General features: G+C 35.3%; 1 protein-coding gene across 1 annotated transcript in view; it reads right to left on the minus strand.

Moving 5' to 3' along the window:
* Nucleotides 1-1,524: 1,524 nt before the first annotated feature.
* LOC141285198 (BICD family-like cargo adapter 1) overlaps nt 1,525-17,560 on the minus strand; it is a 32,513-nt gene continuing 16,477 nt past the window's right edge. Inside the window, exons 3-10 of the mRNA XM_073818242.1 lie at nt 15,487-15,603; nt 13,255-13,401; nt 10,184-10,363; nt 9,129-9,278; nt 6,871-6,948; nt 4,405-4,514; nt 4,137-4,257; nt 1,525-2,498 (exon numbers count right to left, since the gene is read on the minus strand). Of these exons, the coding sequence (XP_073674343.1) occupies nt 2,304-2,498; nt 4,137-4,257; nt 4,405-4,514; nt 6,871-6,948; nt 9,129-9,278; nt 10,184-10,363; nt 13,255-13,401; nt 15,487-15,603 (1,098 nt within the window). The 3' untranslated portion in view covers nt 1,525-2,303. The remainder of the gene's footprint in view (nt 2,499-4,136; nt 4,258-4,404; nt 4,515-6,870; nt 6,949-9,128; nt 9,279-10,183; nt 10,364-13,254; nt 13,402-15,486; nt 15,604-17,560) is intronic.

Genomic DNA, 17,560 nt, shown 5'->3' on the forward strand with positions numbered 1-17,560 from the left:
ACCATATTTACAACTCAGAGACGTGCTGGGGAGCCCATTGCATAGAAGACCAACACGTATGTCCGAGAATGCCGGGCGATGCGCGCTTGTCCCATGGCTGAGCTTCCACTGTGCCAACAAAAAGTCCCATCTTTTATACTTTAAATTTAGGTGCAGTTAAGACAACCTCCAAGTGAGAGAGAGAATCAAGTTGATCAGGCTTGACCATCTCCTCACATGGGTGCACATCATTCCAATTTCTCAAAAGTTGGTCACCATGCCCTTGCGCCCATAGAAAGTCTAAATAAACGGCTTGTTCTAGGCTAGTGATAAACTTATCTGAAGGCCAAGGCCAATGCTTTCTCAGGAGACCAGGGGCCTCATTTATAAAACTTTCTTACGCACTGATTTGATCTTAGAGTGTTCGTACGGTCAAATCCACGTCAAAGTACAGATTTATAAAAACCGTCTTTGACGTGGAAAAGTACTTATCTCCACGTCAGATTCCAGCTTGGCGTACGACCGTTTCCTTGTGGTAATGCCTGGTATTGCAGATAGTTCAGCCTCACTATAATTTGATTTCTTGCGCTCCTTTTTACTTGCCATTGTCACAGAGTTTTTGATTTAGGAATGAGCTCATTTTATATGTTAATTAATAAAGCAGGGGCGTTTCGACGGCGGAACATTCAGCTGCACACAATTCCACGATCATTTGTGAATTATAACCGAATGACTGGCGTACGCATGGATTTCGTGGTACGTTCGTTTTCTCTGAATCGCTCTTACGATCAAATCAGAAAAGTTCTTAGATAAAATCAAGGATGGTTTCTACGCAAGTCTTTATAAATGAGGCCCCAGGTGTTCTCGGGAGGATACTGGTACCGAGTTGCACCAGTTATACTCTTTGAAACCCCCTCCCTCTATGTTGTTCATCTCCGTTGAGCGCACAAAAGCACAAAATGACCCATCTCTTACAATAAGCTTCTAATCTTTTTGACATTTTGACTGATTTTGTAAACCATTTGATGAATTCAAATCCTTTTGATAACTTTGTATCTTCAGGGAATTTAGATTCTGGACAAATTTGAAAAAAGTTTGAAACAGTAGCTTTATCTAAAAGAATGTAATACATTATGAATAGCAAAAATCAGATGAAAAAGTTAAGACTACCTTCCCAGTGGGAAATTGTTGTTGAAAACACATAACATAAAAATTGACATCAAACAACAGGTCAAACATGCAATTTTTTTTTATTGGGTGAAATAGGAGGTAAATCCCACTGAAACTGGTATATGTAGGCCAATATGTTTGATGTTCTATTTACATGAACTCAGTTTAATTTGCATATTTGACCCGTGTTTGATGTCAGTTTGATGTATTTTCAACAGCAGTTGCCCACTGGGCTTGAATGTTCTGATAGATCTACTCAAATGAACAGATCAGTGTCTACTGGTGTTATAATGCTTTATACAATTGTTTTCTTTTTTACTTTTACTGAATCCTGATGTGCAAATGCATTTCTTAAAAATAGCCTAAAGACACTGCTATACATAAACATTTAATTGTACAAATGTCACATTGTCAAAGATATAAATTATACAAAACTTGCAAAACAAAACTGCATTAGTGATACACAGAAGAGTACAGAAGAGGGTTTCAGCCATGAACATTTGAATCATTGAATTATTCTGTAAATCATGACAATATCACATATCTGAGCGCTACAGATCCTTCATATGACACAGAGCAGTAGTGAACTGAACAATGTCAGTTTTGAACTCTTGAGCACCATCTGGAGTATTTCACTCTGAGACATTCCTTCATGTGCACATACTTTTCATGTGAAGCTCAGGCAAATGTTTTGTTCTATTAAAGTTATTACATAGCAACATTATTATGCTAAATGCCATTAAAATCAACAAGATCATGACCAGCATGATGTTACAATAACTATAAATAGTCATAATATACAACTGAATCTCACAAAAAAAAAAAACTTTTCAGAACATATTTCACTCCAAAGACAACAAAGAAATCATATATTGCAAGAAGTATAACAATCACAGCACATTCTATTACCATTTAACATTAAGTTCTAAAATGTTTTATTATCTTTATACAAAATATTATTTCTTTCTTTTTTTTTTTTTGGGGGGGGGGGGGAGAAACGTGAACATGTTTTGTGAGATTCATCTACAGTTTGTTCTTGAATAAGGTGGGGTTTTTTTTAATTCCAAAACAGTGTTTTCTACCATAGTCAGTGTCTTTGGCATAGATGGTTGTATCATTATCCACGAGTGTCTGATATGTTCCCTTGTGCTGGTTTATTTGCTGCGTTTGAGCCAGTCTCTCCAGGGCGTCTGGTTCTGCTCCGGGCTAATGTCTGATATCGTGGAGGGGGACGAGGAAGGCCGTCTGGACTTACGCAGGAAAGAAAGACGACCTGCTGATCTCTTCTGAAGCTGTTCTGTCTGCTGCTGGCTCCTCAGCTGCTGATTGATGATAACTTGGATATCATCCTGCGGGGACACATGTATAGTTCATAAACATAAATTATTAACATTTTAAAATTCTACTGCAGCATATAAGTGCAAGGCATTTGGGTACAAGTGCAATAAATCAGTATAAATGTTTTCTTCTTCTGATAGCAACGAAGAAATGTGATTTTTTTTTTTTTTTGCAAATGTCAATGTAGCAAAAATAAATGATGTTTAGGAGTATAGGCTACAGAATATTATACTAAAACTGAAACTAAACCATATGAAAACATCATTCGAAATCACTGAAAAACTAAAAAACTGAAAAAAAAAAATCTAATCAAATTCAGCTAGTTGCAAGATTTGTAATGTACTAAAATAAAACTGACATAAAAATTAATATAGAGACTTATAATACTAAAACAGAAAATACAAAAAAGCATAAAGTAGCTAAAACTTACTTAACTTAAAATGAACACTAACAGTCTAAAAAAATAAAACTAATTAAAAAAATATAAATAAATCTGTAATAGTATCTCAATGCTTCATATTTTAATTCCTGTTGGCTACTGGATAAGAACATTTTGGGAACATCCAACACATTTACTCACAAAAGAGCATTTGTACATTCTTTTATTATTATTTTGATTTTATCTGCTTTCATTTCAAGGAGAATTTCACTTTCAGAAACAAAAAATTACAGACAATGTACTCACCCCCTTCTTATCCAAGATGTTCATGTCTTTCTTTCTTCAGTTGTAAAGAAATTATGTTTTTTGAGGAAAACATGTCAGGATGTCTCTCCATATAGTGGACTTCTATGGTGCCGCTGAGTTTGAACTTCCAAAATGCAGCTTTAAAGGGCTCTAAACGATCCCAGCCGAGGAAAAAGGGTCTTATCTAGTGAGCAGATCAGTTATTTTTTTAATAAAAATTATATACTTTAACCTCAAATGCGTGTACTCTGTGTATTCCAGTTCAAGACAGTTAGGGTATGTCGATAAACTCCCATCTCATTTTCTCCTCCAACTTCAAAATCACCCTACGTCACTTTTTTGTAAAGGGTGTTTGATCTTCTTTGCATGTTTACTTTGTAAACAGTTGGTTGGTAATTCTGCAGCGATGCAGGATGATTTTGAAGTTGGAGGAAAAAATTAGATAGAGTTTTTCCACATACCCTAACTGTCTCTTTTTTTTTTTTTTTTTTTTTAGAAAATAACCGATCATGTTACTAGATAAGACCCTTCTTCCACAGCTGGGATCATTTAGAGCCCTTTGAAGCTGCATTTTGGTAGTTCAAACTTAAACACGAAGGAAGTCTACTATAATTCCTGAAATGTTTTCCTCAAAAAACTAAAAACTCAAAAATTTCTTTACAACTGAAGAAAGAAAGGCATCTTGGATGACAAGGGGGTGAGTAAAGTATCTGTAAAGTTTTGTTCTGGAAGTGAACTACTCCTTTAATGCTCCCAAAATCAGTTACGCAGCACATTAAACAGCTGCGATCTTCCACTGTGAACAGCAGAGGGCGACAGAGAATCCATAAAATCATTAACAGACAAAATACACCTGAAGGAGCAAGAAACTAATCCTAAATACTGAAAAACACTAAGGACAGAGAGGTTTAGTAATTCAGTTTTTGTAATTTGTAAAAAAAAAAAAAAAAAAAAAAGTTCTTACCTGCCAGGCCTCCAGTTCCTGTGACAGCTCGAGTTTGCGCTGAATTGCTTCCAGGAGCTGGTTGTTCAAACACATCATATCATGTTTAGTCCTCAACAGCTCTGCTTCCATCGCTGTCTTCCTGCATGAGAGAAAACCAAGATGAAAACGTGAAAAATGTCTCTGTTTACATATCTGATCCAAAGAAATACCACTTACAAAACCCATAATGGATTTACTTTCTCATAAACATTTATAGAATAATAATAAGTAAATGGTCAATATTTACTTAGTGATGGCATCATCACGATCTTTTATGGCCTGCTGAACTACTTCCTGCTCCACAAGTCTCTCAGCTCGCAGCTTGAGCTCGGCGTTTTCTGCTACGAGACGCTCATTCTGGGAGAGAAGACAACAATTTTGATTCATATTTGAAATGATTTTACAAATGCCTCTAGTACTGCTAATAATGACATTAAAATAACAGAAAACACTAAAAGCAAAGGTCACATGTAAATGCTCTGTATGTGACATTGTAAAGGAGCATTTAGTTTTAAAAACTCATTTTCAGCATTTACTCATAAGCTCAATATTTAACTGGAATATTTCTTTAAAATTACATATTTAAAATATTTGTACTGAAAGTGTACAGATGAAAATGTTACAGCAAGTTGTTTAGAAATAAACAAGCACTCAAACTATAACTGCATTTAATTAAATATTCATGAGCTTTCTACAGTTGTCCAATCAGTGTTGATATCCTTGTAAATATTCAAATACATAATGATAACCCACATATGTACAGTGTGAAAACTTGAAACCTTGATCCAGGACTGAGGTTTAACCCGGGGCAAAGTGTAAACAGTGTAAAACATGGAACAAGATAAGCCAGGATGATGTTAATGGTGGGTTTAAAGGTGAAGTGCCATTTTTTGGACCAGTGATATATGGGGCAGGGTTAAAGCGGTAAATCTAAGACTTTTTAAAGACCTTTTTAAGACCAAGTAAAGAAAAAGTTACGAATAGATTGAAGAGAACAGAATATGTTGATGTTTTCGAAATAACATTTCATTTTCCAGTGCAAATATCAAAATATTCTTAAATCAAGATTAATTTACTTGAAAAGCTAATTTACATAAAAAAATGAAGTCTTGTTTTAGCAAATTTAGATCAAAATTAAGTTTACGAATAAAACAAGAACAAATATAATTAGTCTAGAAAAATCTACTTAATTCAAAGTCAAATATTCAAATTAAAAATTAAACTCAGAGGGTTTCATTCAAAAAATAATGTAATGCTGTCATTAATTACTCATTACTCATGCCATCTGAGAGTTCAACCTTAATTTTATGAATCTACAAGAATACTTTTTGTTCACAAAGTAAACAAAAATAACAACTTTATTCAACAATTTCTTCTCTTCTGTAGGCAGGGGCGCCACTCGCAATTTTGGCCCCTATGACAAAATATGAGGTTGGGCCCCCCCTCTGACACCAAAGCAGATCTCTGGGGGCCCCTAAAGGGCGTGGGCCCTTAGAATTGTCCTAACGTTCCCCCCCTTAGCGGCGCCCCTGTCTGTAGGGCACAAGGGCAAAGTCGATTCTGTGCTTACTTGATCTGATATCTGATGTTTTTGAAAATGTGAGCAAATCTGAATGACTAAAATTCTTTAATATATCTTGAAACAAAGGTCTTTTTTAATGATTAATGATAATTAAAGCAACAGTTTTTAAATAACAAAAGAATATGTAAAAGTATGGTATTTGGGGTAAAAAGCACCCCTGCTGTTAGGGCTAAAAGGAACAATAATTAACATGACAATTAATATCATGTTAAGATTCAGACGGCAAATATCATATATTATGTTGGGTGTCCATCTTAAAGATAACCACCATGTTTAGAATGAAACCATCTCTGAAACCATCATATATTTAAAAACATGCTATTAATCATGTCGTATAATAAAATATCATGTGTTGTTACTACTGTAAATCTATATTAAATTATCATGGGATCTCCTTCAATGCTTTTAGAATCTTTACATTTGAAAATGATTTTGTTTCTGTATTTTAAAAAAATGGGTTTATTTGAACATTTTAATGACAGTATATTACTGATCAAAATTAATTCTTTTATTTATGAAAATAAGCAGAAAATAGTACAAACTATGCTAAAGTTATTTTTGAACAGGTATTAACTCAAACATAATAAAAAAAAACAACAACATTGTTCTAGCTAAAGTATTTGTATTAATACTGTGAGCCTTTTACCCTGTGTGTGGGTTGTGCGTTGTTATTTTTGTTTCCTTTTGCTTTGTATTTTTGAGATTTTCATCCATGAGACTACCACAGTGCATGCATGGTACTTAAATATCTTAATTTGTGCTCCAAAGATGAGTTATTAATGACAGAATCTTCCTTTTTTGGGTGAACTATCTCTAATTTTTAAACCCTTTTGACATATGTTTGCTCTTGTTTTAGCATAAAGTCACTTAAATACTGAAGAAGATTCACTCTTTCCTTCCTGAAAGCAGGTTTAACAAATTCACCACTTGACTGCATTTGTTAACTGTCTTCATACAACTGTGAATCCTAGTCAGGAATGTAGTAGATCTTTGTACAAAAATTCCTCAGGTGTTGCCAGGCCCTCAAAACAATGGAGGCATTTTTTTAAGGAACTGAACCCAGGTCAGTGGCACTGGTATTGGGCTGCTGGTAGTTGTGGCTGAAAGCTTTAACGCATGAAGAACTGTTACCTGATCCTGCAGCTCCTCTATCCGGACGGCATTCTCACACGGATCGCTCACCGATCCCACAATGGACTTCCTCTTCTCCTGCAGACACAAATGATACAGGAGCGCTCAGCACTGCATGCTTTTTAGCCTAGGAGGATTTTTGAAGTGTGGTCTTTGTTAGACTGTGATGGCAGGGTGTATCTCTCTACAGTATCAGTATCATGTAACGAGCATAAATGGCCCCCTGTTCAATCTCTGCCTCTCCTTCTCTCTCAGTCTCTACCTCTGGCTACATATGCCTGCTGAACACACCCCAACCTGAACAAAAACTCTGACGCAATTCCCACTTCAACACACAACATGGCCAAACTAGGTCAATAACGTATTAATAGCATAGTGGGAAGTTTGTTTAATATCCAAACCTGTTGTGCAGCACATTAACGTAACCCTAATTTTATGTTATGTACTGTTTGAGCTCACAGAAAAATCATTTCAGCAATTACTGATGCGAATGACGGTAGTAAATATACAGTTGAAGACAAACGTTTACATACACCTTGCAGAATCTGCAAAATGTGAATTATTTTGCCAAAATAAGACGGATCATATCAAATGCAATTTATTTTTTATTTAGTACTGACCTGAATAAGATATTTCACATATAGTCCACAAGAGAAAATAACAGTTTAATCCATAAAAATGACCCCACTTTTTTTTTATTCCTTAATACTGTGTTGTTACCTGAATGATCCACAGCTGTGTTTTGTTTTTCCCTTGTTTGTCCTGAACAGTTAAACTGCCCGCTGTCCTTCAGGTCCAACAAAATTCTTTGGTTTTTCAGCATTTTTGAGAATTTGGACCCTTTCCAACAATGACTGTATGATTTTGAGATCCATTTTTCCACACTGAGGACAACTGAGGGACTCATAATCAACTATTAGAGAAGGTTCAAACATCTGATGCTTCAGATGGAAAAACCATGCGTTAAGAGCCAGGGGGTGAAAACTTTTGAACAGAATTAAGTTGTGCGCTTACAAAATTAAACTAATTTGTTTCATTTACTAATGCCCTTTAGAAGCTACAGAATATACCTAGATGTTTCCCAGAAGACAAAACAAGTTAAATTTACCCTGATCTTCAAATTCAAAAAGTCTACAACCCCTGGCTCTTAATGCATGGTTTTTCCTTCTGCAGCATCAGTGAGCGTTTGAACCTTCTGTAATGGTTGCACATGAGTCACTCGAAGGGTTGAAAAGGATTAAAATACACAAAAATGCTAAAAAACCAAAGAATTTGTGGGACCTGAAAAGTTTTTCCGAAGAATAGCAGGCAGTTTAACTGTTCAGGACAAACAGGGGACTCATGAACAACTATCACTAAACAAAAAAACAAAAAAAAAACAAAAACAGCTGTGGATCATTCAGATAACAACACAGTATTAAGAATCAAGTGTATGTAAACTTTTGAACAGAGTCATTTTTATAAATTCAACTATTATTTTATCTTGTGGACTACGTAAATGCCTTTTATGTAAAATATCTTACTCAGGTCAGCACTAAATAAAAAAAAATAAAATGCATTTTGCATGATCCCTCTTATTTTGGTAAAATAATTTACATTTTGCAGATTCTGCAAGGTGTATGCAAACTTATATTTTATATTTATATTCATAATCGGGTGAATCTCACAAAATACATCCAGTTTATATTTTACCTCTAAATAAAAAAAAAATAAAAAAATTAATTAAATAAATAAAAAAAGTTGCATTAAGCAAATAAAGCCTGTTTTATATTACCATGACATTTTAGCAATATTCTGTAAATGAGTCAGTTTTTTGTAATGCATCTGTATATTTAAGTTGGAGTTTTTGCTTTTATCTTTATTCTTTTTGGGCTTATGCTAATACAATATCTTAATTTTTATTTTGGGAATATATATTGGGGGGGGAAAAAAACATTGGAAACAATGGGTAAAAAATCTGTCTTTTTTTTTTTTTACACATTATAACATCTTATTTTTTCCTCCATTTAATGCCAGTTTGGAATACGATCCAGGAAGGTTATGTGAGATTTACCCAAAGACAAACAAAAGTCATGAGGACACAAACTGATATGGTCTGAATGAAGACATACTGTATAAAGATGCATGCCTGTGATGATTGTGAATCATTGTTGCTGAAATGTGAGACGGTACGAGAATTCAAAATACTCCAGGGAAGATGATATGTTATTATATGTCAGCTTCTGTTAAGTTCTGTGTCCCACGGAAAACAGCTTTACCTGTAGTGTCTCACTGTGTGCTTTCCATTGTGCTGCATGTTTCAGTTGTCCCAGCATGCCCTGCAGGCTGTCATCTGAGTTCTGCTCAGCCTCTGATCTGTAGGCCACAGGCTGAAGCAGCTCCAGGATGTAGTGCAGCTCGCGACAGACCTGCTAGACAAAACACATGTTCTAGTTGTGCCCAAATATCAAATGAACAGACATAAATGTAAATATCTTAAAGGTATTAAGCTTTGTTACAAAACCTAGTGTATTGCTGTCTAATGAGTCCACTGTAAGACTCAAATAGCTCTATGGGTAATGTGTAGCTAAAAAATAATCATACTGAGATTAAGAGGAAATACTGCAGGCAAAAATGCTGGTTTGAGTTTGAGATTTTGGGCTTTTTGGTTTTTCATAAAGTGTTTTTTTCAGACTAGTGGAAAGAAAACATCCAAAAGACACTGTTAACTGTTTCTTTTATAGCACTTTGTCTATTTGTGTCAATAGATTTCAATTACAATGCATATTTTTAAAGGCCGTTTTCTTAAAATGAGTTTTTTCTCCTACACTGAGCCATAAATCTCTGCTTCAGTAGCACTTACACACACCAAACTTGACATTTTTATTCCTGTTTATTCCTGAGAGGTTTTGTACATTTTATTCCCCAAAACATGGTAAAAAATTGTGTTAAAAATAAAGTTTTTTTTCTGAATTATGTCGTGGCGAAATGAGAAATTTCCTCTGTAAAAACCTTTGACTCTAACATGTCAAAACTGACTTCATCCAGTGTCCATTTTTGTACTAGAAATGTATGCAAATTAGCACATATTTCATTTGCATATTTAAACCTAACATTTTAGAAAACTTGTAATACAAAAAATGTTTGCAATTATCAAAGTAATAAATCAACTGGGTAAGTAAGGTAATAACTATTCGTTTTTTTGTTTTTTATTCTATTCACCTGCAGTGTCTCGCCTTAAATGACTGCATCAGCACTGGGCTCTTTTTCTGTAACACATTAATTTAAAGTAGAATATGGTCCAATCTGACATTATCAGGTTACTGTGTATCACCTGTTCTTTGTCCAGGCTCCAGCCTGAAGAGTCCAGATTGTTTTCAAGCTCAGACAGTAAAGACGAGTCATTGTGGCTCTTCTCCTGGAGGGCCACTTCTTCCTGGAGCTCCTCGACCTGAGACTGCAGCTCTTGTGCCCGAGAACGAACCCCATCCACTTCTCGCCAGGCCTCTGCCAGCTAGAGAACAGAGAAAAAAATGTTATCAATTCTGTATGTTGCAAAGATTTTCTGCCTGATTTTTTTACATTTATGAGGGGTATACTTTTTTTTTTTTTTTAATGAAAATGATTATTTAATATTTTGCCAAGTTTGGTGTCATTTTTGCCATGACCCAATTGCGGGCTTGATTGCATAGAATCTGCCCTGTGAGAAATATGCATTTTGCTTGCCAATGTGTGGTTTTACCTGCTGGTATTTCAGTATTTTACCTACCAAATGCTTCCGTAAGCATCATTAATGCTGTTGAATGCAGCACTCATTGGAAACATGACTCACCTACTGACAGACAGCTACTTTTAATTTGCTCACGTGCACTTTGTGTGATCATACTGAAGGTGCTCATGGCATGTGACTGTGCATACCTCAGTGTATTTATAATGAAACATTTATAATGAAAAATTAATGTAAGCACAGTCAATTGTGTCCTGTGCATTAGTGTAAAGTCAGCCTATTATCAAAAGTATTGGGGCACCCTGTTCTAATGAGTTTCTAATCAGGTTTGACTACTGTAATAATTTCCATGGGTTCAAATCCTGATGTTTAAGCATATAATGATATTCTAGGGGACTGTGTTCTTCCAATTTGATAGCAACAGCTTTGACAGAACCCTTTTCTATTCTAACATGGCAACGCCTCTGTGTACAAGACAAGGCTCAAAAAGAAATGATTGATTCAGTCAGTGTGGAAGAACTTAACTGGTCTGCAGAAAGCAAAGTCGTAATGCCATCTGAGCACCTCTGGTGTGACTTTAAATGCAGACATTGGGTCAAAAACTCATCACCAAACACCAATGACTTGTAAGTATGGGTACAGTCATTTTTGACACTTCCAAAACAGTTGCAACAGAGATGGAAATACAGTCATAAGTACATGAATTGTTTCCATTTTTGTTGCCACAGTTTTATAAGTGGCTTTTTCTGTTCTAAAGAAGGAGGTGTCCCAATACTTTTGTCTATAGTCATTGGTGTTTGGTGATGAGTTTTTGGCTCAAGGTCTACATTTAAAATCACACCAGAGGTGTTCAGCTAAGATTAGGACTTGCTAAAGATTTGCTTTCTGGAGACCAGTCAAGTTCTTCCACACTGACTGAATCAATCATTTCTTTTCGAACCTTGCCTTATACATAAAGGCATTGTCATGTTAGAATTGAAGAGGGTCCTGTCAAAACTGTTGCTGTAAAATTAGAAGCACACAATCCCCTAGAATATCATTATATGCTTTAACATTAAGATTTGTACTCACGGAAATTACTAAATTAGTCAAACCTGTTTATTAGAAGGGGGTATCCCAATACTTTTGGCAATATTGTGTATCAAGTATCTGACTTTTTCCATGTTTAAGTGCTATAATGGAGTACCTGGTGCATCTACCAAACACAGAAAATGTAAAAAAAAGGACAACCCAGTAACTTTGTTTTGGTAATCTTTTTTGAAAAAATATGGTCAGGGATGCTATTATAATATTACCGCCCCTAAATCTGTGTGTGTCAAACCATGGCACCATCATTTAAATTTTTTTACAAACGAGAATAGTGTACCAGTTTTAACGCCACGGCAAACGTTTGAGAAAAGCATGCTAACTGTTCTGTCTTTGGCTGCAGAGATGAGCACAGAACACTAGTTAGAGTCCCAGCCTCAGATGAGACAAGAGAGCAGTGGATTTATTGATTTATTTAATGTATATTACACTGCTGCCACACAGAACTAATTTAAACATGCAATATCTTTCCTAGCTGTTTATCTCCACAGACATAGCCAAATGATTTTTTAACTTCTGTGTGTTTTAATCAACGTTCTTGTATTTGACAATTTAAAGGTCCACTGAAGTGCCTTGAAACACGCAGCGTTATTCTATGTGGTGATGTACTTTTAACTGAAACAAAAACATATCGCCCAGCCCCGCCCACTAATTTTGAATAGCCAATAGCGTTCCATTTATATCTGCTCGGGCAAGAGCCGTTGAGCTCGGTAAAGCCGCATTTGTAGCTTTTGACAGCCACAGACTAATAAATTACCCCCCAAATTCAACATGAAACTTGCTAAAACGAAATAGTGATCATTATCATGCTGAGGCTGTGTAGTTTAATACATGCCGACCGCACATATGAGCGCTTATGATCTGCTCCGCGTCTCTGTGTAGGGGGCGGGACACTACGGACTCTAGAGAGCATTTGATTGGACAGAACGTTTGATGAGAAACTGAAGTGCACGGTGATATCATCCAAAATTCTTGATTCATATTGGCGGAAGTGACGAGACTGTAAGTTTTCAATGCCCATATCTTGTAAATGCGAATTTTGTCTTTGTTTTGCAGCACACTATCTTATAGATAATCTTAAGACTAACTCATACTAAAAGCCAAAAAACTTAAATTTTGATTTCAGGGGGACTTTAAGCGCAATAAGACATGAAAGAAAACTAGAACTCGTGAGTTCATGTGCTTTGGATGTGTGCGCTCAGAAAACTGTATATCAGAAGTTTAAACTAATATGGTTTGAAATGCATGATTTCAGCGCGACAGACGTGATGATCAAAACCAAACAAATGTTTCTTTTAGCAGAGTATTTGAGGTTTGAGCTGTAAAAACACAGCTCTATTCTGGAGAAGGGGGCAGGGAGGGAATCTTAGAATCAGAATTGAAATCGAATTGTGAGGTCCCTAAATATTCCCAATGGCTGAACATCATCATTTGAGAACGTTGGTCATTAATCTCTGCATCACATGACTACATTTTTACTGATCATAAATCCTGAAACACCAGATTCCAGTTTCACGTAAACTACAGACCAATTTTCTGCCTTTTAATTTAGTGTGAAGCATTAAGTGTGCAGTGTGTGTAAGCGACCTAACCTGTTGTATGTGCGTGTGACTTTGTTGTTCCTGTAGATCCAGGCGTGCGTGGAGTGCGGACACAGTGTCTTTTAGTTCCTCATTCTCGTGATAAGTCACCTTTAAGCGCTGATCAAGTGTTTGCTCCCGCTGTGTGAGTCGTGCCACCTAAACACATAAAAACATATATAATTATCATCATAAGTTCTTATCTACACTATTCTGTAAGTGAGAAACCTTCACACAGCAGATGCTGTCATTTAGCATGTAGTTACACTAAAATAGTTGTTTGCATATTATGATCCTTAAATGGAGGAGAAAGTAAACAGATTTTTATTCGCTGTCCATGATAAAGGGCTCAAGCATGATGAGCTCCTGCAAAGAACTGCATTCTGTAGCTGTATTCCAATTCAGAGGATGCAACCTTTGAAGGATGCGCTTGCAGACCAAATGATTCACAGCAGCACAATGAAGGCTTTTCTTAATTCTTAATCTTAATTCAAAGATTCCTTCAAATTGACCTTAAAATGTGCCTTGTTTTTTTCAGGACATGAAAGTTACAACAGATAGGTCTTTCGCGGCACAGCCCAAGATTCATTGCACACAAGTGATGACGGGCTTTTAATTGAAAAAATAAAAAAGGATCTTTATTCTATGGAACAAAGATTTCGGAATGTTCTAAAACCTTGAAAGGTTATATTTTTTCAATGGAATAGATTTTGAAGAATGTTGGTAAACAAACAGATGTTGGTCCCCACTGACTTCCATAGTATGGAGAAAAAAAAGACCAACATATAGAAGCTGCCACTGAATAATAATAAAAAAATAAAAATAAAAAAAGGCAATTACAACTTTTTATCTCACTTTTTTCTCAGAATTCTCAGAGCAATTGCGAGTAATAAAGTCAGAATTGCGAGACATAAACTATCAATTTTGAGAAAAAAAGTCAGAATTGTGAGATATAAACTCAAGATTCTGACAATTTTTTCTCAGAATTGCGATCGTATATCTCACAGTTGTGACTTTTTTCTCAGAATTGTAAGTTTATAATTGAGTTTATAACTCTCAATTCTGACTTTATAACACACATATTTGAATCAGCTGGGATCATTTTCAACCACAATTGGGATCGTTTGAAGGTGCAGTTAAAATGCATTTTGGAATTTCATACTCAGGGCACCATAGAAGTCCATTATATGGAGAAAAATTCTGAAATGTTTTCCTCAAAAAACAATTTCTTTAAGACTGAAGAAAGAAAGACATGAACATCTTTGATGACAAGGGGGTGAGTGCATTATCTGTAATTTTTTTTTTCTAAAAGTGAACTTCTTTAAGTTAGAACTCGCAATTCTAAGAACATATCAGTCTTTTTCTTCCTCAAAATTAAACTTTATAAATCACAATTGTGAGTCTATATCTCACAATTCAGATATAAACTTGCAATTGCGAGAAAAAAGTAATATTGAGAGTTTATACCATGCAATTCTGACTTTATAACTTACAATTGCAAGTTTATATCTCATAACTCTGACTTTATAACATACAATTGCGAGTTTATATCTCACAATTCTGAGGAAAAAAAGAATTGCGAGTTTGTATTATGCAATTCTAAGACAAAAATTACCTTTACGCAAATTACGCAATTACTTTTTTTTTTTTATTCAGTGGCGAAAACGGACTTCCATACCAACAACTGTTTACTTAGCAACATTCTTCAGAATATCTTTTGTGTGTGCAGAATATAGAAACTGATAACAAGAGTTTCCTTTTGGGTGAACTATCTCTTTAAGTACTGCGTTTCAACCAAAACACTTTCAAGTGGTGCATATCTTACTAAAATGCATTTTTTTTAAGTTCATACTTTTATGTACATAAATGGACCAAGCTGTGAATATTAGGCAGACTCTGAACCCTATTTTGCTTTCACTCAGATCCACCTTTAAGGTGAAGGTGTGGCCTTTGAAGTCTGTGTCCTTCCAAGGACGCAGTCTCTGAATTGGGACACAGCTATTGTCTAGTCTAGAATGCCACAAACAAAGACAAACGTAATGATACAACAGCAAAAGCACTCTTTGAATGTTGCTCACCCAATCAAATCTGAGATCTGGAACTAACTGTGGCATAATATTTATTAAACAAGCATGCATGGACAGCTGCAGACTATTTTTTGAATACATTTTATTTGTAATTAGAATAAATACCATACTGTAGTATAAAATACCATGCAGTGTGTGAGTATAAACAGTTTCTCACCTGTTCTCTAAGAGCGTTGATGACTTCTTCGTCCTGGGGTCTGGCTTGCCCCCTTTCTCGCATTTCCTGTTTCAGTCTTTGAAGCTCGTTGGTCATGGTTCGCTCCACTTCCATGCCCTAAACACACACAACACAGCTCACTTGTCAAACCACTGTAAGTCTGTACGCTTTTTCAGCTTTCAAATATTCATAAATCAAAGATTTAGAAGAGAAAGTAACAACAAAAAGACATGATTGTCCACTGAGGAATGCATCCCATTTTCATAATGAAAAGGAGTTAAGTTCGCTTGATAAGAGCTGAACAAAAGCATGCACTGGCCGATCGGGGGCCTCTGGTGATGAACCTGAATCAGCAGATAACTGGACAGACGTCAGCGTGCATCACACGCGTTCATGAGCAGATCAAAGAACTACATGACAGATGCAGCTTGGCATCTTGGTCTTGGCAGTGGCATTATCATAACCAGCCAGATAGTCAATGTGAGCGTGTATGGGATGGGGGCGGGGAATGACCCCACGCTCAACAGCATATGGAGGAGTGGATAGGGGTCCTGGTTCAATTAGACTCAACTACCAACCACCACAAGGTTAGTGGTCCCATGAGAGAAAGGCTATTCAGGACTGGCCATAAAGCTAACGGCTTTGTAGCATTCAGTAACGCTCCAGCCAGCTGATGCCCCAAGCCAGATAGCGTCTCCAAACTAATAAATGTAATACATTTTTCTGATCAGATTACCCTAACAAAAAAAGAAGTTTATTCAAGTGTGCTATAAGTATGCTTATTTTAAACTAAATAGGAAAGTATACTTTCAGTATACTTTTTATGTACTTCTCAGAAATGTGCTTTTATATAATTCTCAGAAATAAACTTAAAATTACATTTAAGTATACTTAACTTATACTAATTTGAGCTATACTTCTGCTCTGAGAATCTGTGTTTTCATTGTTGTAAACTAGGGGAACTTTTGCATTGTATCTTCTGTACAGAATTTCCAAAACACAAGTGAAGAAGAAACCGATACAGCAGATGCTTCCACATGTAATCTAACACAATCGTCAGACATAAAACAGCATCAAAACCACAGATATGGAAAACTGTGTAACGTTATGGAATAAAATGTTGACCCATGAAGAGGAAATAATGACCGCAAAGCTTCGGGCTCCATCTACGCTTTGATTATCAGGAACAGTCTTTTATTTTAGCTTTTTGTTTAAAATGTTGTTTATTTATTTATTTATGAAACTTACACACATTCAAGTGTAAAAAGAATGCATGAAGCTAGAATAATAAGTTTTTGTTTACAAGCAGATACCGCTCTTTCTTTTGATGTTATGTATGTTCAGATATTCATCTAACAAAATATACACAAATTAATACCTAGGAACATAGTAGTATAATTAAAGTATGATGTAAAGTTCACTTAAAGAAAACTTACTAGTACACTTGCAGTAAAAATTATTAAACTAGTAGTTAACTGAGACTATACAGCAAAGTGTACTAAAATGCATAAAAAAGGTATTTAATTAGTAAACTATTAGTACACCTAAGTTCACTTTTAGTATACTACACTTTCAGTATAGTACAAACTGAAAACATAGACAAATCTGATTAGATACGGGATCAGATACTAGTTCAAAGTGTTACCAACATGTGAAAGTGTTTCACACACATAATGAGTCAACAGAATCATGTGGATCTAAATTTAGGTACAAATACAACTATTTGAAAATCTGAAATTTGAGGGTGCAAAAAAATAAAACATAAACTACTGAGAAAATATCCTTCAAAGTTGTCCAAAATGACGTTTTTAGCAATGCATATTACTAATTAAAAATTAAGATTTTATATATTTATGGTCGGACATTTTCAAAACATCTTCATGGAACATGATCTTTACTTCATATTTTAATGATTTTTGGCTTAAAAGAAAAATTGACAATGTTGACCCATACAATGTATAGTTGGCTATTGATATAAATATTTTTTTCTGCATTTGAAGTGGATCAAAAAAGTTAGTCAAATTTGTCCTAAGACAAGAACGGTTATAGTTTTAGGTCAACTTTGATGTAAGGT

The sequence above is a fragment of the Garra rufa genome, chromosome 14, assembly GCF_049309525.1.
Source record: "Garra rufa chromosome 14, GarRuf1.0, whole genome shotgun sequence".
NCBI lineage: Eukaryota > Metazoa > Chordata > Actinopteri > Cypriniformes > Cyprinidae > Garra > Garra rufa.